Source organism: Gorilla gorilla, chromosome 21 (assembly GCF_029281585.2).
Source record: "Gorilla gorilla gorilla isolate KB3781 chromosome 21, NHGRI_mGorGor1-v2.1_pri, whole genome shotgun sequence".
NCBI lineage: Eukaryota > Metazoa > Chordata > Mammalia > Primates > Hominidae > Gorilla > Gorilla gorilla.
Genome location: NC_073245.2, coordinates 50,481,474 through 50,508,176, shown reverse-complemented (window position 1 = coordinate 50,508,176; position 26,703 = coordinate 50,481,474). Strand labels below are relative to the sequence as shown.

The following is a 26,703-nucleotide window of genomic DNA, read 5'->3' as shown; positions in this document are numbered from 1 at the left end:
CAGAAAGCGGAGGTGACTTGCTAGGGGCCACACAGCTGACAAGGGGCAGAATTTGAACCCAGGCCTTCTGGTCCCAGAGCCCATGCCCTAGAGAAGGCTTTCTGGGGGTTCAAAAGTAAATGACACATAACTGGTCACTGTGTGGAGGGAAAAAAAAATGTGCAGTGGCCAGGATCTGTAAGCTGACAGGGGCCAGGCCTCGAAGGGTCTCAAATGCCATGCCAAAGGGTCAGGATAGCTTCTGAAGGCAGTAGGGAGCCATGGAGAATGTGAGCCAGTGGAGGACGTGTAGGGATTTGCTGCATTTCAGAAAACTCACTCTGATTGGCACAAGGGGCCTGGGTAGAAGGGGAAACTGAGGCTGCTATGACGGAGCATGAAGACCACTGAACTTAAAGACCCTGACTGAGCCTCTGCGTCGACAGGCTTCAGGGCCATACTCCTTCCCCCTAGCTCTTCTGTCTTCTGTGGCCGTCTGTCTGCAGCTCTAGGATTCAGTGATGTCCTGCTGGGCTGGGGTGGGAGTTCAGGGGTGGGATACCAGGTCCCCTGAGTCCTGTCTGTTTCCCCAGCGCACCCCGACTGGTGAGGCTCTGCCTTCCCCTTGGTCTGATTTCCCTGGGGCTGGGTGTCACCCACTGTTTTGCAGGTCATCTCTCTGCCATCGGGAGGCAGCATCGGGCAACCCCGCGCTGGGGCATCAGGCAATACCAGAGCTCAAATCCAGGCTGCCCACTTCTCACGTGTAAATGTGGATAGCAGCAGTTTGTCTTACACAAGGCTGAAGTGAGGGTAAAAGAGATTGTGTGTAAAGTTCCTAGCTCAATGCCTGGCACAGGTTAGAGCAGGTCTTTCTCTCCTCTGCCTGGGCTGGGGTGAGTGGTCTGGGGGGACCCTCTTTGTGTCACCCAGTGGAGCACCGTGCACAGTATGGCCGCCAGCCCCTGCACTGGGGAGAGCACGGGGTGGGGAGGTCCTCCCACACTCTCCCTCTGACCCTGCTCAGCCTCCTCAGCATCGAGAGGCAAATGGCAAGGCTGAGAACTGGCTTTGGAAAGAAGAGAAGGGCTTAGAAGTCAAAGGTGGAGGTTACATAGAGGGAAGGAGGGGACCATGAGGACCCTCAGGGGTCTGAGCACTGGACTTGGAGTCCTCTAGACCAGTGCTCCAGTCCCAGCTCTGCCATCCCAGCCCTGCAATCTTAGGCAACTCGCTTTGCCTCAGTTTCTTCATATATAAAATGGGGGCAAGGGGACCTGCCCTGAGGTGCTATGAGTGTGCCAGGTGCTGGATCTAAAGGGGTGCACACAGTAGATGCTAAGTAAGTGCTCCTCAGGGGTGGAGAGGAGGGAAGGGAGGCATCCAATTACCGTAGTCCAGGCCCTTCTGGGAGATCCTGACCACGACGCCAGGGTTGACGGCCGCTGTCACGGCGGTGCCTATGGCGACCAGCACCAGCAGGGACGCCCATCTCGGCGCGTTGCAGGGGCCCCTGGCCATGTTCTCTCTCATCCTCCAGAGCTGCCAAAACCTCAAGGCCTTGAGGTGGAACCAGGGAGCTATAAAAGAGTCGGCTGGGGAAATGCGTCAGTAGAATGTGGAAAGGAGGAAGGAACCTGGTGAGGGTGGGAAAGAGGGAGGGCCGCTGTGGTTTTCCATTGTGGTTAGGGCCCCACAGGCAGGGAGAAGTGCAGCCTGGGAGGCTCGCATGTGCATGTATGCATGCGTGTGTGTGCGCGGGCGTGCGTGTGTGTATGTGTGTGTGTAGATTGGTTCCCCTCCCTAAGCACCCCATCCCCCGCTCTGTGTCCCCACCCAAATGCCCCCACCTACAGACTCCCTTGAAGGTGGGTGGCACAGACATAAGGATTCATATTTTTCTTTCTACTTTTGATTTCTTTTGTATTTTTGATAGTAAAACATTTAAGAAAACAGATGCTTTCGTGTTTTCTTGTCCTGAGAGGCAGTAGTGGTAATGATTCAATGCTCACATTTTAGGGTCTAGTATCTTGGCTATGGTTTTAAATCTTAGCCCTGTCATTCTCTAGTGGTCCGACCTCAGGCAAGCCCTTTAACCTCTCTGAACCTCGGTTTTCTCTTCTGCAGAAGAGAAATATATAGTACTGCTTCCTCTCTGGATTGTGGAGAAGATAAAATGAGCTTAAAACCACGTAAAGCATTTAGCATAGTGCCTGTGCAAAATAAATATCCAAATGCGAGCTATTAATGTTATCCTGATTTTAAAAGTAACCCATGTTTATTGGCCAAAATTTGAGAAAGAAACAAGAGAATACAAATTACATGTAACTCCCTCTCCCGGAGACAAGCCAAAGTGTATTTTAGAGTATTTCTTTTCTCCCTCTTTTGTTGGTAAGCATAGGTAGAGAGTCCATGTTTGTTTGTTAACCAATATGGGATCACCTGGTCAGTTTGGTAAAGTTCCCTTTTTTCGAGAAACAATAGGTAGCAAATGTTCTTCTCCAGCATTAAATATTTCATTGCTTCCTCATCCCACAGCTTTCTTATCCAAGCTTCTGTTTTTGTACATTTTTACTCCTTCCTTCGGCAGATGTAGAACCTGAGGCTTCACCAGGGGAAGCGTTCTTCCCACAGCCACTCAGCAAGCTGCTAGCAGAGCGAGGATCAAAACACAGCCCTCCAGATGCATCCCACACCAGCCCGAATCCCTCAGTGCCTTGGGAGTTGGGAGGATGTAGACACTCCCCACCATCAACCCAGCTTTCCAGACAGGTCCCTGTCTGCTCAGCCCCTGCCCCTCCCTCTGCAGCAGCCTCAGGCCTCGGGTGGGCAGGAACCCCACTGGGCAGCCTGCTCCGTCTCCATGGTGATGAGAGGAGGGGTGGGGCTGCAGAGGGGGCAGCCAGCTTCTCTCCCGCTGGGTCCTCATCAGCCCCCTAGTGCCCTGTCTCCCCGACTTTGGATTTTATGAAAGTCTAATGAAGTCCGCTGAGCTCGGAGGAAGTGAGACCTTCTGAAGTTTTCTTCTTTTTTTCTTAAAAGTTTTTTTCTTCCTCTCTTTGTTTGGTTCTAAAAGAGTCTCCCCTCCTGCTTCCATCTGCAGCAACTAGAATTCTTCTGGCTTGCTTCAGAATGAAAGCAGTGGCCATGTGTGAAGCATCCACTGTGTGCCAGATGCTTCACACGCATCATCTCCAAGCCAAAAAACAACCCTGAGAGAGGGATGATTCTTCCCCATTGTGTTTTATTATTATTACTATTATTATTATTATTATAGAGATGAGGTCTTACTATGTTGTCCAGGCTGGTCTTGAACTCCTGGGCTCAAGCAATCCTCTTGCCTCAGCCTCTCAAAGTGTTGGGATTAAGGCTGAGCCACACCGTGCCTGACCTCTTCACCATTTTGGAAACAAGGAAACTGAGATGCAGTGATCACATCACTGTCATGGTCATTCCTCCTTTCATGCAGAGAAGATTTTCCCTTACCTGAGGCAGGTGCCAGGAGGACTCATGACTGTAGGCCCTCACCCCAGCTCTCCCTTTTTCCAAGTGATTTGAGCCCCCAGACTCAGATGTCTGCATCTGTACCAGGAAGATTGCTCTAAGTAGCAGCCAGAACACATAGATTGATGACTTGTCACAAAAATTAGATTTTTGAAAAATTATCTTGCACATTTTGAACACTTCCAGCTCTTAGTTGCTCGAAGTTCCTGAGTTCCCCAAGGCCCAGGTGGATGTGGTATCCATGAGGGTGTCAGCTAGGAAAGGAACATTAAGATGAAATCACATGACAATGACCTACATTGCTATAAAATTAGAATCTTAAAACCAGCTGACGGCCGGGGGTGGTGGCTCACACCTGTAATCCCAGCACTTTGGGAAGCCAAGGCAGGTGGATCACTTGAGGCCAGGAGTTCGAGACCAGCCAGGCCAACATGGTGAAACCCTGTCTCTACTAAAAATACAAAAATTAGCCAGGCATGGTGGTGTTCACCTGTAATCCCAGCTACTCAGGAGGCCAAGGCATGAGACTGTCTTGAACCCATGAGGCTGAAGTTGCAGTGAGTCAAGATCACACCATTGCACTCAAGCCTGGACAGTAGAACAAGACTCTGTCCCCCCCACCCACCTCCCACCAAAAAAAAAAAAAAAAAAAAACCCAGCTGGCAAGTTTCTGAACAAGCAACCCCACTGGCTTCCCCGATGTCTCATGCCCAGCCACATCTAGATGAGCCACATCAGTGACTTTCCACAGTCTCCTTGTCAGCACTGCTGCTGGCCATGGGGCTGCCCCAATGCTTCAGATCTGACCCCGTATCCTGTATCAGTAGCAGTGTCTTCAATCCAAGTATCAGAAACCATCAATTCACATTGCTTCAACGATAAACAAATTTATTATGGCAGAGAGGAAGTCCAGAGGGAGGAGGACAGGTTTGAGATTCTGATTGATTCAGCAACTGACTGACATCTGCAGGATCATCTTTCCATCTCTCTGCTCTCCCATCCCCGTGTCTCAGATTTGCTCTTACACTGGCTTCTTTCATGGTTGCAAGATGGCTGCAGCAGCTCCAGCCATCCCATCTAAACAGACTTTCCCCAAATATCCTTTTCCTCTTCCTCCTCCTCCTGCTTTTTGTTTTTTTCTTTTCCCTAAAATTATTATAAAATATTTCAAACCTAAGAAAGGAATAGACCACATGGGTTTATAAAACCTTAACATTCTGCCATATTTGCTTCCTAGAGTTCCTTTTTGTTCTAGGAATTTTGATACATGTATAGCTATGTGTTGTAACCAGGACCACAATCAGGATATAGAAGAATCCTGTCATCCCCCAAAACTCTCCTCCTGCTATTTCAATTTGATGCAGCTTAAATCATAGGGAAAATATATTCTTCTCAGTAGAAATTCACAGATGGGGTGGATCAAGAGTTGGTCAGTTCAAGGGCTGGATCTGTCTATTTTCCTGCTCTTCCGTCCTTAGGCTGACGACTTTTTCCAGAAGAAAGTGAATTGGGTTTAGAGCCAGGCAGACCTGGGTTCATAGTCCCAGCCATGCTACCCTACTCTGTGAGCCTGGCCAAGTTCCTCCACCTTTCTGAAACTGGGGTTCCTCATTTAAAGATGAGGAAACACTGCTCATCATGGCAGTTGTTCCTGAGGATGAAATGAGATAATAGGTGTGAATCGATTTGCACAGAGAAGGTGCTCAGTAAATAATTGTAAGTCAACCTTCATCACTAGCTGGCTGGAGAGCCTCAGAGCCCCCAGGAAAACACGCCAAGGGCACTGGAAACTGAGCTCTTGGCCCTCTGGCCTCTGGGTTTGGACTGGATAGGGGCAAAGATAGAGGAATCTGTGGCTTACATTGCCTCTGTGAGCCTTCCACTCCGCCAGGGGCTTGGAGGAGAAGCAGCCACTCCCTGCCTTATGTGAGCCCCTGCAGCACAGCAAGGCTGTTAAGGGCATGGTTTGGAACCTGACAAACCTGGGCCCAGATCCCAGCTCTGCCACTTCCTCGCTCTGTGACTGTGAGCTTGCTGCTTAAACTTGCTGAACCTGTTTCCTTGTTTGTCCCCACGCTCCATCCTCAGGCACAGGTCTTGCCTGGGTTTAACATGAGGTCACCTCTGTGGTCACCTGAGGCCCTGTACTCTCCCTCCCCTCAGCTCTGATTTTCTAGCCCTTTCCCTCCCTCACCCACCAGGATCCCCCTTCCTCTGTGTGTCCGGCTTCCAGGCTATGCTGCCAGCCATTCTTTCATCCTGAGAGGGGGTTGCAGGTGAAGGAGGAGCTTGTGGTAGATGCTGGAGGGTGAAGGGGAGGAGAGAAGCAGGCCCACCTGGAGATCCAGCCTCAAGGTGCAGTGTGGAAAAGACAATCAGGCCAGCATGGTGGGAGGCCGAGGTGGGCAGATCGCTTGAGTCCAGGAGTTTGAGACCAGCCTGGGCAACATGGCGAAACCCCGTCTCTACAAAAAATACAAAAATTAGCCAGCATGGTAGGCCACGCCTGTAGTCCCAGCTGCTTGGGAGGTTGAGGTGGGAGCATCACTTGAGCCTGGGCGGCGGAGGTTGCAGTGAGCTGTGATCTGCACTCCAGCCTGGGTGACAGAGCGAGACTCTGTCTCAAAAAAAAAAAAAAAAAAAGACAATCAGACATTTTGTACAATTTGTATTAATTTTGTATTATGGCATAAACTCTTAAGAGGGTGTCTCCCCTGCTTTGTTATGCTAAAAACACTGTCTGTCTCCTTCCCAGCTTCACATCTCATAAAAGGGCTCCTTTGAGTAATCTGGTCAGAAGGATATGAGCCTCCAAGGGGCACAGGGTGGGGGCTGAGCTTCCTCATTATTATTAATACTAATATTAATTATTATTATCACAGCAATCCCAGAGTGGGACACAAGATATGCTCAATAGTGAATAAATTGAAAGAAGAGTCAGAGCATAGTTCTAGACCCTAAGTGCTTGGAGACTAAGGACAAGCTCAGTCTGGCCTGGCAAACCCCCAATGCTTCCAGGGGGAGGCATCTGCCTTGGTGCCTGGGGGCTGATGGAAGGAGGGTGGTTTCTCAGACTGAAGGCCTGAGCCCTGCACAAAGGGCAGTTTCTGGGACAAGCTGAAGGCTGAGAGAAAGGAAAACAAGATAGAGCAGCTCTGCAGGGGTGGGTGGAAGGGAGGGTGCCTCTCTGGCTTCTTTTGCTCAGGAAACTGGAGAGCTTCGCCTGTGTCACAATGTTGGCTCACGGCAGACCTGGCCTCCTCCAGCCCGAGGGAGGATCACGGGAAGAAAAGCAATACCGGCAGTTGGCTATTGCCAAATGTGCAACAGCCTCTGACACTTGGGGCTGTTTCCCCTCGGCCACATTAGGAAATACGTGTGTGCCCAGCCAAGGCCCAACAGGCTGAGCCCCGAGAGAACCTGGGCTGCTAGAGAGCTGCTCGTGGCCTGGTTCTACCCTATGCTAGGGAGAGCACGAGCTGGGAACATTGGCAGGCTGGGGTTAGGGGGAGGTTAGTGGGGACCAGGGCCTGGGGTGGAGCCTTGGTTTTGCCTCTGCTTGGCTGTGTGAACCTGGACCAGTCTTTGCCCCTCTCTGGGACCTAGGGTCCTCATTCATAAGAACAGCCACCATCTTTGATGGGCTTAATCCATATCAGAAACCAAGCCAAACCCTTGGCTGACATTCTCTTTTAATCCTTATCTAGCCCTGAAAGTAGGTATCATTGGCTCCATTTCACAGATGAGAAAATTGAGGCTCAGAGAAGTTATGTAACTTCCCTAAGGCCACACAAGCAGAAAAGTGGCAAAGGGATGCTGAAGGCTTCAAAATGAGGGGAGGGGGCACCTCCTGTTGTGTTATGTGATGGAGGTGAATGTGGATTGTGGACTCATGGAGAAGCATGAGGGGCACTTTGTAGGCAATGACAAAAAGCCAGTGACACTTAATGTAACCACGTTTTTACCCACAGGTTGGTGAGGCCCAGAAAAACAACCTCCAGGGACCTATCCGTTCAAGCTTCTGCGCCCTTGACTATGCCATTTCTTCTACCTGGAGACTTTCTTTCCATAAGTGGAAAACTCCTATACATGCTTCAAGGCCCAGTTCAAATATCGCCTCCTACATGGAGCCTTCCAGGTTATCTGGGCTCCCTTCAGAGTCTGTCTCCATAATTGCCACCCTATGTAATTGTCATCTGTTTACTTGCCCATTTCTCCATCTCTCAGAGGTTGACAGCATGGGTTCTTAACCCAGTATGGCCTGGGTTCAATTCTGGCCTCTGTTGCTTTCAAGCTGTGTGACCTCGGGAAAGTCACTAACCACTCTGAGATCTTTCGTTTTTTGTAAAACAGGATGAATAATATCTACCTTGTGTTGTTAATGTTAGATTAAATGAGCCAATGCATTGGAGTCCATACTAGATTCTCAATTATGGTAGCCATGTCTATTATAATTTGTGGTTGTTGAGACTGTAAAATTGCTTTCAATTTTTTATTTTGAAATAATACCAAACTTACAGAACAGTTTCAAAAATAGTACAAAAATTCCTATATTTATCTCACACAGATTGACCAAGTTAGTAGTGTTTTACTACACTTATCTTTACAGATGTATCTATATATGAATATATATGTGTATACATATATATGTAAATATTTTTCCAGAATTATTTGGGTGTAAGTGCACGCATAATATTTTAGTTTGTATTTCCTAAAAACAAGGATGCTTTCCTGCATAATCACAGCACAAACAGCACTTTTTTTTTTTTTTGAGACAGAATCTCGCTCTGTCACCAGGCTGGAGTGTAGTGGCGCGATCTCAGCTCACTGCAACCTCCTCCGCCTCCCGGGTTTAAGTGATTCTCCTGCCTCAGCCTCTCAAGTAGTTGGGAATACAGGCACGTGCCACCATGCCCAGCTAATATTTGTATTTTTAGTAAAAACGGCGTTTCACCACGTTGGCCAGGATGGTCTCGATTTCCTGACCTTGTGATCCACCCGCCTTGGCCTCTAAAGTGCTGGGATTGCAGGTGTGAGCCACTGTGCCCGGCCTATCACAGCACAAACATTAATATAGTATTACCAGCTAATCCACTGACCCCATTCCCATTTCACCAATGGTACCAATAATAATGTGAATGGGTCTAGGGTCCAATATAGGACCTCCTGTTGCAGTTTCTTCTCATGTCTCTTGGTCTTTTTTTTTTTTTTTGAGATGGAGTTTCACTCTTACTACCCAGGCTGGAGTACAGTGGTGCGATCTCAGCTCACTGCAACCTCCACCTCCTGGGTTCAAGCAATTCTCCTGCCTTCGTCTCCCGAGCAGCTGGGATTACAGGCATGTGCCACCATGCCTGGCTAATTTTTGTATTTTTAGTAGAGACAGGGTTTCACCATGTTGGTCAGGCTGGTCTTGAACTCCTGACCTCATGATCCGCCCGCCTCAGCCTCCCAAAGTGTTGGGATTACAGGTATAAGCCACTGTGCCCAGGCTCTTGGTCTCTTTTAAGCTGGAACAGTTTCTCAGTGTTTTCATGACTTGACATTTTTGGAGAGGACAACCCAGCTGCTTTGCAGAATGTCTGTCAGTTTGGGTTTGGCTGTTGTTTCCTTGGGACTGGATTCAGGTCGTGCCCTCTGAGCAGGGAAACCACAGAAGCGACGCTGCGTTCTTCTCAGTGCAGCGGATCATGTGACATCAAATGGCCCTATTGCTGGGGATATTTCTGTTGGCCGTGTGATTAAGGTGGAGGTGTAATACATGAGGAGGGGCCAGCAGATGGGAGTCACTGGCCAGTGGGTGCCAGGGTGGCCTCCCCAAGGACCTCACCTGAGTCACCCCATCTGGGGTGGCCAGGGTAGCAGGAAGGCACCCAGGGATCTCAGGGCAGTGTCTAGATACCAACCAGCAGCAAGTGTCCCTGCACCCACGGCTGTCCTTAGGCAGAGCCCTGAGCAGGCAAATATTTGGAGTCACCTCAAATCAGCATTTGAGGACCATTCTGGCAGCCCAATTTCACATGACCCCACCAAAGTAACATTGCGCTGGCCAGCAGGGATGATCAGCTCTCCAGGCACCCTCCTGAAACTGGGACCTGGCCTCAGGGCCCCAGGACACTTCATAGGATGAGTCCCAGAGCTCTCAGGGCACCTGGCAGACCCCTTCCTCAGGATCCAGGGCTGTAAAGTGTCCCATAGAGAATAAATGAGGAATGAGACGGCAGATTGGGGCCTGACCCTGGGCCTGGGGTGCCCACACGGATGACACTGCAATGCCTAGCTGGTTCTAGGTGCCAGGTGGGACCTAGAAAGTTCTGAGGAAGGCACTCTAAGGTGTGGGGCACCCTGAGGCATAAGGCCTGTGGCGTCCTGACATGCCCGGGTGTGAGGGCTGCACTGCTGTCTCGGCTCTACCAATTCTCCAAACCCAGCCCCCTCTCGCCTCCTCCATAAAGCTGGAACCTGGAAGCCCTCCTCAACCCTGCCTTCTCTCTTTCTCTATTCTTTCTATCCTCTTGATCACTCTGAAGTCCAGACCTTGATTCCTGCTGTCTGGCCTCCTGATGGCTGCTCCGGCCTTGTCTCAGGTGCCCAGGCTCCAAGCTGGTCACCTACACCTGCCAAAGAGATCTCTCTGAAGCCGACACCAGCACCATCCCCCCTCTGCTTCACATCACCAAGGGGCAAGGCCCACTTCCTTAACAGGCTCACAGGGCCCTCCACATCCCACCCCATGGGTTCTCGCACTGCCACTTTCAAGTACAACCACCCAGGAGCTTGTGACCACGCAGATTTCCAAAAGCAAGCCCCACACCCTGATCCTGAGTACAGGGTAGGTGACAAGGTTTGGGAAGCTCCCGTTGATGCCACCCCTCGAGAAACACTAACTTAGAGAAATAACCTTGAACATGTGAAACTTTGTCACACCTCCATGCCTTTGAAGATGCATTTCCCATTGCCTGGCATGCAGCACCGTGTCCTCCAGGAAGCCTTCCCTGAACTCCCTCCCTCCCACGGCATCTTAGGTTTATTCCACACAAAATGTACAGCCTTTGACAAGCCAGGCCTGGGCCACGGGGGCAGTTATTACTCTTTGTTGGGGGGATAAATGCTGACTGTGTGGCTCAGTTCAATCCCACTCCCACCCATTAGGAAGGGTCGCTACCTCAGCCACCTTCAGTTTCTTCATCTGTAAAGTGGGATAGTAACGCCAGCCTTACAGGGCTCGCCGGAGGAGTCAGTGTGATCAAATGCGTGTGTGGCACTTAGCAGCCAGTCTGAGTGTTTGCAAAGGTTTGGGTTCCGTTTTCCTTCTCTCCTGAGACTTCCAGCTCCTGCCACTGACTGGAGCCACGGGGGAGCCTCTCAGTGGCTCAGGTGACTGAATATATTCAGGCTGGCAAACTTAAGGGGCATTTTTTTTGGCTGGGTCTCCCTCTGACGCCCAGGCTGGAGTGCAGTGGTGCAGTCTCAGCTCACTGCAACCTCCACCTCCCAGGTTCAAGCAATTCTCCCACCTCAGCCTCCTGAGTAGGATTACAGGCACACACCACCACATCCAGCTATTTTTTTTTTTTTTTTTTTTGGTAAAGATGAGATTTTACCATATTGGTTAGGCTAGTCTCAAACTTCTGACCTCAGGTGATCTGCCCGCCTTGGCCTCCCAAAGTGTTGGGATTACAGGTGTGAGCCACCACGCCTGACCTTGAGGGGCATCTTACAGGCCAGGAAGCGGCAGGACTCACGCCTCCTCTGTCAGCCGGGGCAGGACCCTCCTGTGGAAGGGGAAGGAAGCAAGGGTCAACCTGCTTTCCCTGTTGCTTCATCTTCCTGATTCTTAGAAACCTGGGCCTAGGTCTGTCACCATCAAACGGCCACTGTCCCGGAGGAAGATGACTAAGCTAAATGGATGCCTGGTGGAAAACCCAGGTAACTGACTGCAGGGCAGGGCTCAGTGCAATCAAGGTGACCAGTTGTGCATTTCTGGACCCGTCCCTCTGCCTGCTGGATGTATGGGTGGGGTCAGGTAGGGAGCACAGAAGGCTAGAGGCTGTGAAGGGGCTGGTGACACAGTCCAGGTGGGACACCATGCAGCCAGCAGGAACTGCCCCTCTGAGCTGGCATCTGTGATGGCCTAGGAGGGGCATGGCGGAAGGGCAGGACAGGCGGAGAGAACTGTTTAAGCGAAGGCACTGACAGCCATGCTTTGGTCTTGATCTGGGTGGTGGGTGACCCGCCAAGTTTTTCAAGTATGAAGGTCTTCCTATGATAGTAGTTAGATTTGCAAAACATCGATTGAGAAAAAGTCACTGCAAATTTAGCAACTCTCAAACATATTTGCATTTTGTAGTCCCCAGTTTACAGACATCTGAAATGGAGAGCCAGGAGCATGTTGGATGACATTTGATAATGTTTGGCTAGAGGGACCTTGGAGCAGAATGCCCCAAACTTGCCCTGTCAGTTCCCTGCCCCCTGCCCCCACTCTACCTGGGGAAACAAAGTACTGATTCATTGGCAGCTGGGCCAGTGGCCTTTAAGACACAGAGCCTCCTGCCCACTGGAAAACAAGGCTCAATCAATGTCCCAAAATCCAGCCAATCAGAGTGGCAATGCTGAATTCCTAGAGGAGGGAGAAGGAACTAGGAGAGCGGAGAAGCAGGCAGAGGGGTGGAGGATGAGTGCTGGCCTACAGACAATGCTTCATGGCTCTGCGGGTTTGCAGACTCTTGGAAAGAATTCGGAGCCCGCACCACCTCCCCCATCACAAGTATCCACAGCCCAGAGGCCGGGTTTCCATGGTAGACAATTGGATCTATGAAAGGATTTTGAGCAGAGATGTCACACCATAAGACATGCTTTCATTATTATTGGATAACCTTTCCTGAGCAGTTACTCTGTGCAAGGCACAATGCTAAGTGCACATCTCAACTAATTTTAATAAGGTTCATTCTGCCTTCCAAGTAGAGACCTGGATAATTTCCTGTGATTCCATAAATCAAATAATATTCTTTTGAGAAATTCCTTTTCTGCTTAAGTCAGTCATGGTTGCTTTCTGTTGCTTGCAGCTAGGAACCCTGGTTGATATAACGCCCGTGAGTTTCTGTGTATATGTGGGGGATGCACGAACATGCATGTGTGGCTTGAGTAACTGAGGTGACCATGGGTGGTAAGAGCCACAAAAGGCAGTGTCCTGGGGTCTGTCCCCAGGTGCCTGATAGTCTGAAGGTGGAGGCTTTCTTCCTGAGGGAAAAGGGAGAATGAGCACTTACAAAACCCTCACATGCCTCCATATGCAACATCTCATTTAATCCTTTCCACCAAGGAAGAGACTAATATATGCATTTTACAGATGAAGACACAGAGGGTCAGGGTGGTTGCTGACTTCTCATAGGTACTAAGAGGTAGATCTGAGGACAAGTCCACACCCTCATCTCCTCCCATTGCACCCACTACCTGACCCATGGGACTCACAGATGTACCTTGAGGACTAATGGATGGGAGATGAGCCAGGTGAGGGCATAAAAAGGGATGAGGCAGTGTACTGGCTTTGAGCACTGTGACTTTTAAGAGGAACCCTGGCTGGGCTGGTGAGCACCACTTCCAACCCCACCCCAGCTCGCCTCCCCAGCACATTACTGGATTCTGACATGGGCCTTCCATGGGCTCAGCAAGATATTCACCCATAGGATGCCCCAGAGGGCCCTGCCAGCCACCAAGTGCCTACTGTGCACCTTGCCCTGTGCTGCAAGCTCCCCAAGGAGTGAACAGTCGCTCCTCGTGCCCCGAAGCTGCTGCCAATCCAACTGGGTACAAGACAACCACTGTACAACAAAGCCACTCTTGATGAACTCCTACTGTTTGCCAGGCCAGGGCTGGCACTTTCCACAGGTAATGGGACACAGTTGCTGATGGCTGAAGGTGCCCAGCCTCTGCTGGAGCCCTGCCTGCTGGAGAGCCTGGCTTGGCCAACTCAGTTCTTTCCTCTCTCCTGCCCTCCCAGGAAGGGCTGCAGCATTTTCTTGGGTTCTGGGTGCAGAACGAGGAAGAAAGGGGCAGGGGAGAGGAAGGCCAAGGGCCTGGGCTTTGCTCTGGGGAGACGTCTAGAATCTACTTGTGAACAATGAGAATTTTTCATCTATTTTGTTTTCTGATTTACTCTAAGAGCCTAGAACAGCAGCTGGCTGGCACATAGCAGGTGCTCAATAAACGCTGTTGGCTGAATGAAGGAAGTCTGGAGAAGGGGGACTTCCAAAGACATACAGGGACTGTGCTGAGGAAGTGGACAGTTGAACTAAGGGGAGCATTAGGAAGTAGTTCTGTAGACTGTGCCTATTTCCTGCAGGATGCTCAGAAGCACAAGTGAAGTCCTTGAGTCATTTTAACATTATTTTTGGGCTGTTAGGACTACGATCCTGTGACACCCACATGCCCTGAGATGGGACCATAGGCTTACACATCAGTCTGCTGGGTTATCACAACAATCCTCCTAAACATTTACTGAGCATGTAAATGGTACCAGGCGTGGCTCTAAGCTCTTTGCACATGTGTGTATGCATGTATACACACACAACATCCCCACGAGGCAAGCACTGTCTTTATCCCCATGTTCAGAGGAGGACCCGAGGCACAGAGAGGTTGAGTAGTTGGCCCAGGGTCACACAGTTAAGTGATTAATTGGGAGTCGATCTAGTGGGCACCAGAGGGCGCCCTCTTGGCCTTCCACTCACCCACAGGAGTCCAGGCAGAGACAAGGGGCCAGTGAGTGGAAGCCACTGGTTCAGAGAGGACCAGGCTGCCTTGTGGCCTCTGGAGGGGGCTTCTGAGTCTGAATTTCTGGCCCCTTCTTCCAGTCTCCCGTCTTGTCTGCCCAGGGAGAAAAAGTAAACATAGACAGGTCGTCAGCCAGGGTTCATCGGGAGGCTGCGGTTTTCCCAGCTGTGGAGTGGCCACCTCCTCCCAGCCTCCCTGAGCCAGCCATGGACTCCAGCGGGAACACATTGTGGGAAACGTCTTGGGAAAACAGCAAACCCAGGGAGCGAAAGAAAATAAAGACCAGCAGTGACCCCTCCACTCAGAGAGACCTGTGGACACCATTTGCGGCGTTTATCCAGCAGTTTTTTCTTTCTACCGGTGTGTGCATGTATGCATGCCTTTGTGTACATAGACTTGTGTATTACAGCGTTGTGCAACATGGATATTCATTTGACGATACTGTGAATATTTTTCCATATCATTAAATGTTCTTACATCACATATTTTTCTTTAGCTTTCACATTGTTGGTGTATTTTAATTTACAAAGGTATAACCTGCAACACCTTTTATAGCTTGCGATTCTTTGTTGAGGTGTAATTTACATATTGTAAAGTTTTCCCTTTCTAGTGGGTAGTTTGTAATTAGTAGGTTTATGAGTTTTGACAAACCCATAGTCATGTAATCATCACCATAATCAAGATAGAGAACAGTTTCTTCACCCCCAAAATGTCCCCGTGCTCCTTTATAGTAAATCTCTCCCACCATCCCCGCCCCTGGCAACCACTGATGTTTTGCTTTCCTATAAGTGTGCCTTTTCCAGAATGTCCATATAAATGGAATCATAGTGTATGTAGCCTTTTGGGTCTGGCTCCTTTCACTTAGCACAGCGTTCTGAAGTTTATCCATGGTGTCGCATCCATCAGTAATGTTTCTTTTTGTTGCCGAGTAATATTCCATCGTGTGGATGAACCACAGCTTATTTATCCATGCACTGGTTGAGGGACATCTGGGTTGCCTCCAGTTTTGGGTGAATGGGCCTATGATGAATATTCACATACTGGCTTTCGTGTGAACATAAATGTTCTTAGATTCTTAAGAAAATACCTAGGAATGGGTTGCTGGGTCCTATGGTATTATCCTAAGCATATGCAACATCATTTTTTTTTAACATGGAGAAAGTGAACTATGTTTTATTTATGATTGCCTGATATCACTATAAAAATTCAGATAATATACTGGGATGCTAGGATGACAAATTTTTTTTAAAGTCAGATAATATAGATCAACTGCTTGCAGTTTGGTATATATCGTCCCTCTTTTGTAATTTGTCTAAGAACATGCCTCTAGATTACATAGTGAGGATTATACTGTATCTGTATGTGGTTCCATAGTCTGCACTTTTCCATTTTTCTTTCCATGTCACCTCCTTAAAATCTACCATATCTTTTTAGATTACTGCATAATGTTCCATTGTATAGATGTACAAAAATTTATTTAAACAATTTCTTTTGTTGCATATGCAATGAGATTGTTTGCTAATTTTTGGCTCTTATAAACCACATCTTTGCGACAAATCTTTCTTTTTTTTTGCATTTACAGTTATTTCTTTAGGATAAATGCTTAGACATGGACTTGCTGGGCCAAAGTGTTGCCTACCATTGTATTTCACTTGGCTTTTTCCTTAACATTTTTTTTCTCATGCATATATGAAAAGGTGATAACGCAGCCTGCATCGCGAATCCAGGAGAAAAGGATGGTCTTCCCAGGAAATGGTGCCAGAATAACTCGCTATTCATATGGAAGAAAATGAAAATGATTCCGTATGTCATCCCACACATTAAACATCCATTCCAGATGGATTAAGGATTTAAATATAAATGGTAAAACTTTACAACTTTATAATAAAATATAGGAGAGCATCTTTATGAAAAGATTCTTTAATGAAACTTAAAAAAATGAGATTAAAAAGTTTAACCCATAAAGAAAGTAGTTGACAAATTTGACTGCATTAAAATTTAGAGGGCCCTTTCATGAAAAGATCCCATTCAGAGAATGAAAAGACGAGTCACAATTAGCAAGATTTGCAACACACATGACTAACCGAAGAGTAGCATCCATAATATAGAAAAACGCCTATGAACAATAAGAAAAAGATTGATAAATAACACAATAGAAATTGGGGAACAAAAGAACAGGAATTTCATAAAAGAAGCATAAGTGATTTAAAAACATGAGAAAAATGCTCAATCTCATTATCAATCAAAGAAGTGTGGATTAAGATCCACTGAGATATCATTACATACCCACTGGATTGGCAAAAATCTTAAAGTCAGGCTAGGCGTGGTGGCTCACACTTGTAATCCCAGCACTTTGGGAGGATGGCTTGGGTCCAGGAGTTTGAGACCAGCCTGGGCAACATAGGGAGCCCCCATCTCTATAAATAAATAAACAAACAAAGTCAGACAGCACCAAAGGCAGATGAGTGTCTGGAGGGAGCTGGTGAACATGTAAACTTTCATTTTTAAATTTTTATTCTTAATTTTATTTTTATTTTTGCATGATAGTTACATCATGTTAGGCAAGTCAACTTTGGAAAACAGTTTTCCATCTTCAGTAAAGGTGTAGAGGCTGTGCTGTAATTTGACCAGTATGTCTATGCACTCCCATTCCCAGGGATGCCCAGAAGAAGCCTTGCATCTGGATATCAGCCACAGACACGGAGATACTCAAAGAAGCATTGTGCACCTGGAGAGAAACCAGATAGCCATTAACAATCGGACATAGAAACATTGGCTGGGCGCAGTGGCTCACGCCTGTAATTCCAGCACTTTGGGAAGCCGAGGCCGGGCGGATCACTTGAAGTCAGGAGTTCAAGATCAGCCTGGCCAACATGGTGAAACCCTGTCTCTACTAAAAATACAAAAATTAGCTGGGTTTGGTGGCTCACACCTGTAATCCCAGATAGTCAGGAGGCTGAGGCAGAAGAATCACATGAACCCAGGAGGTGGAGGTTGCAGTGAGCTGAGATTGCACCACTGCACTCCAGCCTGGGTGACAGAGCAAGACTCTGTCTCAAAAAAGAAAATAGAAGCGTTGTAACATGAAGATGATCATATACTATACAGCAGCCCCCGCTTATCTGCGGTTCCACTTTCTGTGGTTTCAGTTACCCGTGGTCAACCTCGGTCCGAAAATAATTGAAAAGTTCCAGAAATAAACAATTAATGAGTTTTAAATTGTGTGCCGTTCTGAGAGCACGATGTTTAGTCTGCCTTGCCTTGCCTTTGCCCTGGAAACTCCAGTAAAGCCTCTGGCCCAGTGCTATCTTTGCCCCTGCTTCTACCTCCTCACCCAAGGGTGTACACTCCACAGGGTGTGCAGGAAGCATGATGCAGGAATCTGCACGGCTTCCTGGTGCTGCCTCCGTGGCCCTCTGTGGCATTGTGTGATGCCTTGTCTTGGAATTGTAAGTAATGAATTCTTTCTTTCTATGTCATCAGTCACCCCCATAAATTAACATCCCTGCTTCAATCATTGAGGCTAGGGGGTTTGATCAGGAAGGAGCATGCAAAGTGTCAGGGGTAACAGCAGTATTCTATTTCTTAAATGGATTGGTGAGTTCAAGGGTATTTATTGTTATTCTTCAGACTGTACATATATGCCTTTGTCTCTATGGCATGTTCCACAATAAAAATGAAAAAAATCCATAATTACTATCATTTCCTACAAAAGTAACACATCATTGTACCAATGTTAATGTCTTAGTTTTGATAAATGTCCTATGGTGATGTAAGATGTTAACATGAGGGGAACTGGTGAAAAGGAATACTGGAATTTTTCATACCGTCTTTGCAACTCTTCTGTAAATCTAAAATTATTTCAAGATAAAACGCTGCTGCAAAGCAGTGCAGAAGCTGAAGCATGCAGAGCCTTGGAGGTCACTTTAAAGTGTTTGGGTTTTGTTCTCTGAGCAGTCAGGGGTCCCTGGAGGGTTTTCAAAAGGTGAGCAGGACCCAATGGGTGTGATAACACAAAATGCAACTTCTGAAGAATTTCAAATATTGTCATAGATGTGGAGGCGGAACTTCCCTGTGGCCAGATGGAGATTGCTTTGACCACAGGCCTGTGCACCCCCGGGGTGAGGCCATGGCCCCTGCTAGGCGGGGACACATGGAGGGAAGCCAGAGAGAACAGAGCATCCATTGATCAGCAGGACAGCTGTGGGGAGGGACAGACCCACGGGCCGTAGGAGGGACCCTGGGAGAGATGGGAAGGAAACGGAAGGACAGAAGCTGCCGGGGTGGGTCGGGGATTGGGAGGGAGGTCTGGGGGCTGAGAGAGGGCTTGGGAGCCCCCACTCCCTGCAAGCTTCCTGTGTCCCTCAGCCAAACCCTGAGCTTTCTCCCTCCTCAGGGCCCTTGCAGCCTGGCACCTCCTCACTCAGCAGATCTCCTACCCCACACCATGCAAACACACCTGCCTCTCCTCCCTCCCTCTCTTCCTCTCCGCACCCAGAAGAGGCCCGACCCTCAACCTGCGGCCTTGCCCTCCTTTTCTGCATTTTTTTTTTGTCTTTTCAGCTTACAAGATTTTTCATCATAAAATCAGATAAGACTCCCTCTAGATCCCAGTTTTCCCTCCAGCCACCACTGTGGACTCCCTGCTCAGCCAAAGCTCCTCAAAGCTGCATGTGTCTCATGGTGACTCTCCACCCTCCATCCACTTCTTCTGCTCCCACACACTTTCTACCCACAGGCCAACCCTGCCTTTGCCCATCGTGGACCTCCCCCTGGGCTGCTTTCTCCCTCTCCAGCTCCCTGGGCTCCTGAGGTACTATAGACCCCTTTGCTTATCATCTCCCTCACTCGACGTAAGGCCAATGTTACGAGTTAAATTATGTCTCTCCTCTGAAAATTCCTATGTTGAATTCCCAGCCCCCTCAATATCACAGAATGTGACCTTATTTGAATAAACGGTCTTTACAAAGGAACCCACATTAAAATGAGGTCATTAGGGTAGGCCCTAATCCAATAGCCTGGTGTCCTTATAAAAAGGGGAAATGTGGGCACTCGTACATACGGCAAAGATGCCATGTGAACATGAAGACGGCCATCCGCAAGTTAAGAAGCCAGCCTGCAACAGAGCCTCCCCTCACAGCCCTCAACATAACCGACCCAGTTGACACCTTGATTTCAAACTTCTAGCCCCCAGAATGGTGAGACAATACATTTCTCTTGCTTATGTGACTCCATCTGTGGCATTTTGTTATGGCAGCCCTAGGAAAAGAACCCAGCCCATGAGGGTGACGAAGCTCTGTTCCCTTCACCATTTCCAGTGCCAAGAACAAAGCTTGATGCACAGTAGCAGCTTCGCAAATATCCGTGGTTTGGATATATGAGAAAACTTATTTCCAAACTCAGTGGACACTCCTTTTGATTATCCGATAATTATTTTTAAAATATATATTTATTAGAGGAGTAGAAAAACGTGAGATTCAAAAAGTTAGTGAAAAGTACATCCTTCCAGAGATGTTCTATGAAAGTATAAGCACAAGATTTTGTATTAGTCCATTCTTGCACTGCTATAAAGGAATACTTGAGACTGCATAATTTATAAAGAAGAGACATTTGGCTTACGATTCCACAGGGTGGACAGGAAGCAGGATGCTGTCATCTGCTTGGCTCCTGGGGAGGCCTCAGGAAACTTACAATCATGGTGGAAGGCGAAGGGGAAGCCAGCACTTCACATGGCTGGAGCAGGAGGAAGAGAGAGAGCAGGGAGGTGCCACACACTTAACCAGATCTTGTGAGAACTCACTCATTATACAGTACCAAGGGGGGATGTTACTAAATCATTCATGGAAACTCTGCCCCCATGATCCGATCACCTCCCACCAGGCCCCACCTCCAACCCTGGGGATTACAATTCTACATGAGATTTGGTGGGAACAGAGATCCAAACCATATCAGCTATCGTGTGTTATGTAGTTGGAGGGCCTTTAAAAAGCTTCCACAAATCTTTGTGAATGAAACATACTGCTGAGAACTTCATGTTTATACTTTCTTTGTCTTGGGGATGCCAGCCTCAGATGGTCCCCAGGAATCCCTGCCTTTATGAATATCCCGTCCCACACTGGATAGGGCTGACCATGCTAGGACATGGTGGAAATAGTGTGTGACTTCTGAGGTTAGGTCATGAGACATGGTGGCCCATGGTGCTCATTCTGGGATCACTCAATCTGGGGGAGACCATGCTGTGAGGAAACTCAGGCAGCCCTGTGGAGAGGTCTACAGGATGAGGAACTGAGGCCTCCTGCCAACACCAGCACCAGCTCATCAGCCATGTGAGTGAGCCATCTTGGAAGTGGATCCGTCAGCCCCTGTTGAGCCTTCAGATGACTGCAGCCCTGGCCAGCAGCATTGTGACTGCAACCTCATGAGAGGCTCTGAGCCAGACCACCCAGCTAAGCCACCACAGAAACTGTTCATTGCCACTTTAAGCCCCTAGGCTGTGGAGTCATTTGGTACCTAGCAGTAGGGAACAAATACAACCTTTCTTTTAATTTAATTTTATTTTTTGAGATAGGGTCTTGTTCTGTCACCCAGGCTGGAGTGCAGTGCTGTGATCTCCGTGCGCTGCAGCCTCGACCTCCCAGGCTCAGGTGATCTTCCCACCTCAGACTCCCCAGTAGCTGGGACTACAGGCATGCACCACCATGCCTGGCTAATTTTTGTATTTTTTGTAGCGATGGAGTTTCACCATGTTGCCCAGGCTGGTCTTGAACTCCTGGGCTCAAGTGATCTGCCTACCTTGGCCTCCCAAAGTACTGGGATTACAGGCATAAGCCACTGCACCTGGCCTCTTTTAATTTCTATTTTTAGAGATGGGGGGATCTTGTTTCATCACCCAGTCTGGAATGCAGTGGTGCAATCTTGGCTCACTGCAGCCTCCACTTCCCAGGCCCAGGTGATCATCCCATCTCAGCCTCCTGAGTAGCTGGGGCTACAGGCATGTGCCGCCACGCCTAGCAAATTTTTGTATGTTTTGTAGAGATGGGGTTTCGTCATGTTGCCCAGACTGGTCTTGAACACCTGGGCTCAAATGATTTGCCTGCCTTGGCCTCCCAGAGTGTTGGGATTACAGGTATGAGCCACCGTGCCTGGCATTTTAAAATTTTTACTTTTAGAGATAGGGTGACATTCTGTCACTCAGGCTAGAGTGCAGTGGTGCGATCATAGCTTACTGTAACCTCAAACCCCTGGGCTCAAGCGATCCTCCCACCTCAGCCTCCTGAGTAGCTGGGACTACAGACACGTGCCAACCTTGCAGATAGATCCACATCAGTCTGTTGAGAGCAGTGTCATTCTGTTTACTGCCTGCCAACATTCTAGGGACATATTTTCATCCTTGATTTAGTAGGTCTGGGGACAACTTTAACATTGCCTGTCTCTTTCCCATTGAAGCATCCTTTGGCACTCTCCTCATTCTCCTTGGGGCCTAGACAACTCCTTGGTTCCCTTCCTCGTGAGCTTCTATTCCATCTTTTAACCCTGGGGGTTTCCTGGGTTCTGGGGTTCTGTCCTGGGCCCCCTTATCTCCCAGTTCAATAGTCATGAGCCAAGGCAAATGACAAGTGGGTCGGGCAGTACTCCCAACCCCCCATCATGATGACAACTCCTCAACCTCCTCTCCAGCTCAGATCTCTCTGGAGCCCCAGATCATCATCCCTGAGAAGGGATGTCCCATAGGAGCCTCAGGCTCAGGCGTTCAAAACTAAATGTGTCTTTTCCCCAGCCTTGCTCATCCCTGCTTGCCTCTGTCTAAGAGGTGGGCCTGCCTTCCTCCCATGACCTGCCATCACCCTGACCAACCCAGCAACAGCAACCAATCTAGCCCTATGGGTTTGCCTCTTTGATAGTTAGTTCAGCACCCCATTTCTCCTCCTCAGCCCCCCATGCCCTCCATCCACCATCCAGGCCACCATCACTTCCAGCCCGGTCCATGTAACAGATGCCTCACTGGCCCTCCTGCTGCCACCTGGTCCATTCTCCACATGGAAGTCAGAGGAACTTGAAAATCTAACCTGGGGCATGCCCCCACCTCTCTGTTTAAACCTTTTGCTGGCATGGGGCCAAGGGAGAGCCCCCTAAAGGTTCTCTGAAAAATCACCTTGCAAAAGGCACATTAACTGGAGAAAAGGTACACAAATGTATTTAATGTGTGTTCACGGGAGTCTTTAGAATGAAGACCCAAAGATACAGAAGAAATTGTTCATTTTTATGCTTAGGTTCCATGAAGTATAAACAGCCATGTAGAAATACTACTGGACAAAAAGGTCTGATCGAATGCTGATAGAATGAGTGGGAACCCAGCATGGCCTGCCTGTCTAGATTATTCTTGGCCTCTCTGAGCAGTGCTCCTTCCTTCTGGGGATGGGGCAGGACCTTTTCTGGAATGGGGGTCTTATGACCTACAGTCAAAGGAAAGATCATTTCTTTATGGCCAGTTTTTATACAGAAAGTTGGAGGGAAAATTAGAGTAGTATTTTTAGGTTTTATGACTAGCTTTGGGGAGAAGAGGTTCTGGTTTCTATAGCACATGTTGTGGAAGGATTCTAGTTTCTATGGCTAGCCTTCAGGAATAGGACTGAGAGCTAGGAGGGCAGGAGAGGGTCAGAGAAGAAACTCACTTCTAAGGCCTTCATTTTGGGGTATTGTTTTCTAAGTCTGATATGGTTTGGCCATGTCCCCCACAAAATCTCATCTTGAATTATAATCCTCATAATCCCCAAGTGTCAAAGGGGGGACCAGGTGGAGGGTTCCCCCATGCTGTTCTCCTGACAGTGAGTGAGTCTCACGAGATCTGATGGTTTTATAAGGGGCTCTTCCCCCTTTGCTTGGCACTCACTCCATCTTGCCACCCTGTGAAGAAAGTGCCTGCTTCTCTTTTGCCCTCCACCATGATTGAAAGTTTCCTGAGGCCTACCCAGCAATGTGGAACTGTGAGCCAATTTAAATCTCATTCCTTTATAAATTACCCAGTCTTGGATATTTCTTCACAGCAGTGTGAGAACAGACTAATATGGTAAATTGGTACCAAGAGTGGGGCACTGCTATAAAGATACTAAAAAATGTGGAATTGACTTTTGAACTGGGTAACAGGCAGAGGTTGGAACAGTTTGGAGGGCTTAGAAGAAGACAGGAAGATATGGGAAAGTTTGGAACTATCTAGAGACTTGTTGAGTGGCTTTGACCAAAATGCTGATAGTGATATGGACAATGAAGTCCAGGCTGAGGTGGTCTCAGATGGAGATGAGGAACTTTTTGGGAACTGGAGTAAAGGTCACTCTTGCTATGCTTTAGCAAAGAGACTGGTGGCATTTTGCCCCTGCCCTAGAGACCTGTGGAACTTTGAACTTCAAAGAGATGATTTAGAGTATCTGACAGAAGAAATTTCTAAGTGGCAAAGCATTCAAAAGAATGCAGAGCATAAAAGTTTGGAAAATTTGCAGACTGAGGATGCAATAGAAAAAGAAAAACCCATTTTCTGGGGAGAAATTTAAGCCTACTGCAGAAATTTGCATAAGTAACCTGGAGCCAAATGTTAATCACCAAGACAATGGGGAAAATGTCTCCAGGGCATGTCAGAGACCTTCATGGCAGCCACTCTCATCACAGGTCCCAAGGCCTGGGGGGAAAACGGTTTTGTGGGCTGGGCCCAGGCCCCCCCCTGCTCTGTGAAGCCTTGAGGCATGGTGCGTCCCTGCGTCCCAGCTGCTTCAGTTCCAGTCGTGGCTAAAACGGGCCAAGTTACCACTCACGCCATTGCCTCAGAGGCTGAAAGCCCCAGGCTTTGGTGGCTTCCATGTAGTGTTGAGCCTGTGGGTACACAGAAGTCAAGAATTGAGGTTTGGGAGCCTCTGCCTAGATTTCAGAGGATGTATGGAAATGCCTGGATGTCCAGGCAGAAGTCTGCTGCAGGGTTGGAACCCTCATGGAGAGCCTCTGCTAGGGCAGTGTGGAAGGGAAATGTGGGGTTGGAGCCCCTACATAGAGTTCCCACTAGGACACCACCTAGTGGAGCTGTGAGAAGAGGGCCACTGTCCTCCAGATCCTAGAATGGTAGATCCACTGACAGCTTGCACCATGCACATGGAAAAGCCACAGGCAGTCAATGCCAGTCAACTAAAGCAGCTGAGAGGGGGGCTGTACCTTCTGAAGCCACAGGGGCAGAGCTGCCCAAGGCTTTGGAAGCCCACCCCTTGCATCAGTATGACCTAGATGTAAGACATGGAGTCAAAGGAGATCATTCTGGTTTACTTAAAGTTTACATAGTAAACTTTAAGGTTTAATGACTACCCTATTGGATTTCAGACTTGTGTGGGGCCTGTAGCCCCTCTTTTTGGTTGATTTCTCCCATTTGGAATGGGTGTATTTGCCCAATGCATGGACTCCCATTGTATCTAGGAAGTAACTAACTTGGTTTTGATTTTACAGGCTCATAGGCAGAAGGGCCTTGCCTTGTCTCAGATGAGACTTTGGACTTGGACTTTTGGGTTAATGCTGGAATGAATTAAGACTTTGGGGGACTGTTGGGAAGACACGATTGTGTTTTGAAATGTGAGGATATAAAATTCGGAAGGGGCCGGGGCAGAATGATATGGTTCGGCTGTGTCCCTACCCAAAATTTCATCTTGAATTATAATCCCCATAATACCCATATTTCAAGAGCAGGACCAGGTGGAGGTAATTGGATCATGCAGGCAGTTTCCCCCATGCTGTTCTTGTGATAGTGAGTGTGTGTCTGATGGTTTTATAAGGGGGCTCTTCCCGCTTCACTTGGCACTCACTTCATCCTGTCACCCTGTAAAGAAGGTGCCTGCTTCTCCTTTGCCTTCCACCATAACTGTAAATTTCCTGAGTCCTCACCAGCAATGTAAAACTGTGAGTTAATTAAACCTCTTTCTTGTATAAATTACCAGTCTCAGGTTTTCTTCTTCTTCTTCTTCTTCTTCTTTTTTTTTTGAGATGGAGTCTTGCTCTATCACCAGGCTGGAGTGCAGTGGCACGATCTCGGCTCACTGTAACCTCCTCCCAGGTTCAAGCGATTCTTCTGCCTCAGCCTCTCAAGTAGCTGGGATTACAGGCCTGTGACATGATGCCTGGCTAATTTTTGTATTTTTAGTAGAGATGGGGTTTTGCCACATTGGCCAGGCTTGTCTTGAACTTCTGACCTTAAGTGATCTGCCTGCTTTGGCCTCCCGAAGTGCTGGGATTACAGACATGAGTCACTGCACCCAGCTGGGGATTTTTTTATAGCAGTGTGAGAATGGATTAACACAAAGCCCCAACACTGGCTTCTTATACTTTACAAGAAGAAGAGGAAAGTGACTTCTTAGCATGTCATGTAAGGTCCTTTTTTGAACTGGCTCCTGCCAACCTTCTCCAGCCTCACCTTGCTCAGGCTTCAGGACCTTTGTGCTCACTGCTCCCTCCTCCTTGAACGTGCTTTACCCAAATGCTTCGCCACTCACTACCTTGCCTCCTTCAGGTCTCTGCTAAGGATGTGTTCATCAAGAGGCCTTTTCTGGCTACCTGTCATGAAATAGGAGCCCCTTACTCTGCATTATTTCCCCCCTCAGCACTTACCTCCTCATGAATATTATGCCTTGGTTTGCTTATTGGTTTGGTTTTTTTCTTGTCTTTCCCCTAGAATGGAAGAGCCATGAGGGCAGGGGCTTTGTGTACATTTGCTCATGGTGCCTAAACCCAGTGTCTGAATAGGGCCCTGCATACAGTAAGCACTCAGCAGGTGCAATAAACTTCTTGCCTCTTCCTGCCACACAAATCTGGGCTCCTGCAACACTGAACTGCTTTTTGCTGCCCACCCACACTGCTCTTACCTCCAAGCCTCTGCTCATGCTGATCCTCCTGCCTGGAGGGTCCTTCCTCCTTTGTTTTTCAAATTTTCATTTAATTAAAAAAATTATTTGTATATATATTTTCCAGAGATGGAGTTTCACTCTGTTGCCCAGGCTGAAGTGCAGTGGTATAATCGTAGCTCACTGAAGCCTCAACCACCTAGACTCAAGCCATCCTCCCACCTCAGCCTTCCAAGTAGCTAGGTGCACACCACCATGCCCAGCTAATTTTGTATTTTCTGTAGAGATGACGTCTTGCTCCTCTGGTCTCAAACAAACAAGTTCAACCAACTCCTTCCTCAGGCTGGTTTCAAACTTCTGGCCTCCCAAACAACCTTCAGCCTCAGCCTCCCAAAGTACTGAGATTATAGGCATGAGCCACAGTGCCTGGCCATTTGCATAGATATATTCTATGGCTCCTTTAGAATTCTGCTTGTGTTATCACCTCCCCTAGACATCCCTCCCTGACCACTTCCCCTCTGCCTGGTCAAGTACCCTTCCTGGGCTCCTGTGGTATCTCAGACATCTCAGTTGCAGTACTTGTCAC

At 48.3% G+C, this 26,703-nt stretch overlaps 1 protein-coding gene and 2 long non-coding RNA genes across 3 annotated transcripts in view; 1 reads left to right on the top strand and 2 right to left on the bottom strand.

The window, feature by feature from the left end:
• Positions 1 to 1,570, bottom strand: part of BPI (bactericidal permeability increasing protein) — a 37,545-nt gene extending 35,975 nt beyond the window's left edge. The window contains exon 1 of the mRNA XM_055373501.2: positions 1,371 to 1,570. Coding sequence (XP_055229476.2) covers positions 1,371 to 1,512 — 142 coding nt within the window. The 5' untranslated portion in view covers positions 1,513 to 1,570. The remainder of the gene's footprint in view (positions 1 to 1,370) is intronic.
• The window catches only part of LOC129529193 (uncharacterized), a 30,390-nt gene extending 12,918 nt beyond the window's left edge, over positions 1 to 17,472 (top strand). Inside the window, exons 2-3 of the long non-coding RNA XR_008674655.2 lie at positions 15,951 to 16,116; positions 16,910 to 17,472. This is a non-coding gene — a long non-coding RNA (uncharacterized lncRNA). The remainder of the gene's footprint in view (positions 1 to 15,950; positions 16,117 to 16,909) is intronic.
• LOC109024412 (uncharacterized) overlaps positions 16,750 to 26,703 on the bottom strand; it is a 28,916-nt gene continuing 18,962 nt past the window's right edge. The window contains exon 2 of the long non-coding RNA XR_002003916.3: positions 16,750 to 16,981. This is a non-coding gene — a long non-coding RNA (uncharacterized lncRNA). The remainder of the gene's footprint in view (positions 16,982 to 26,703) is intronic.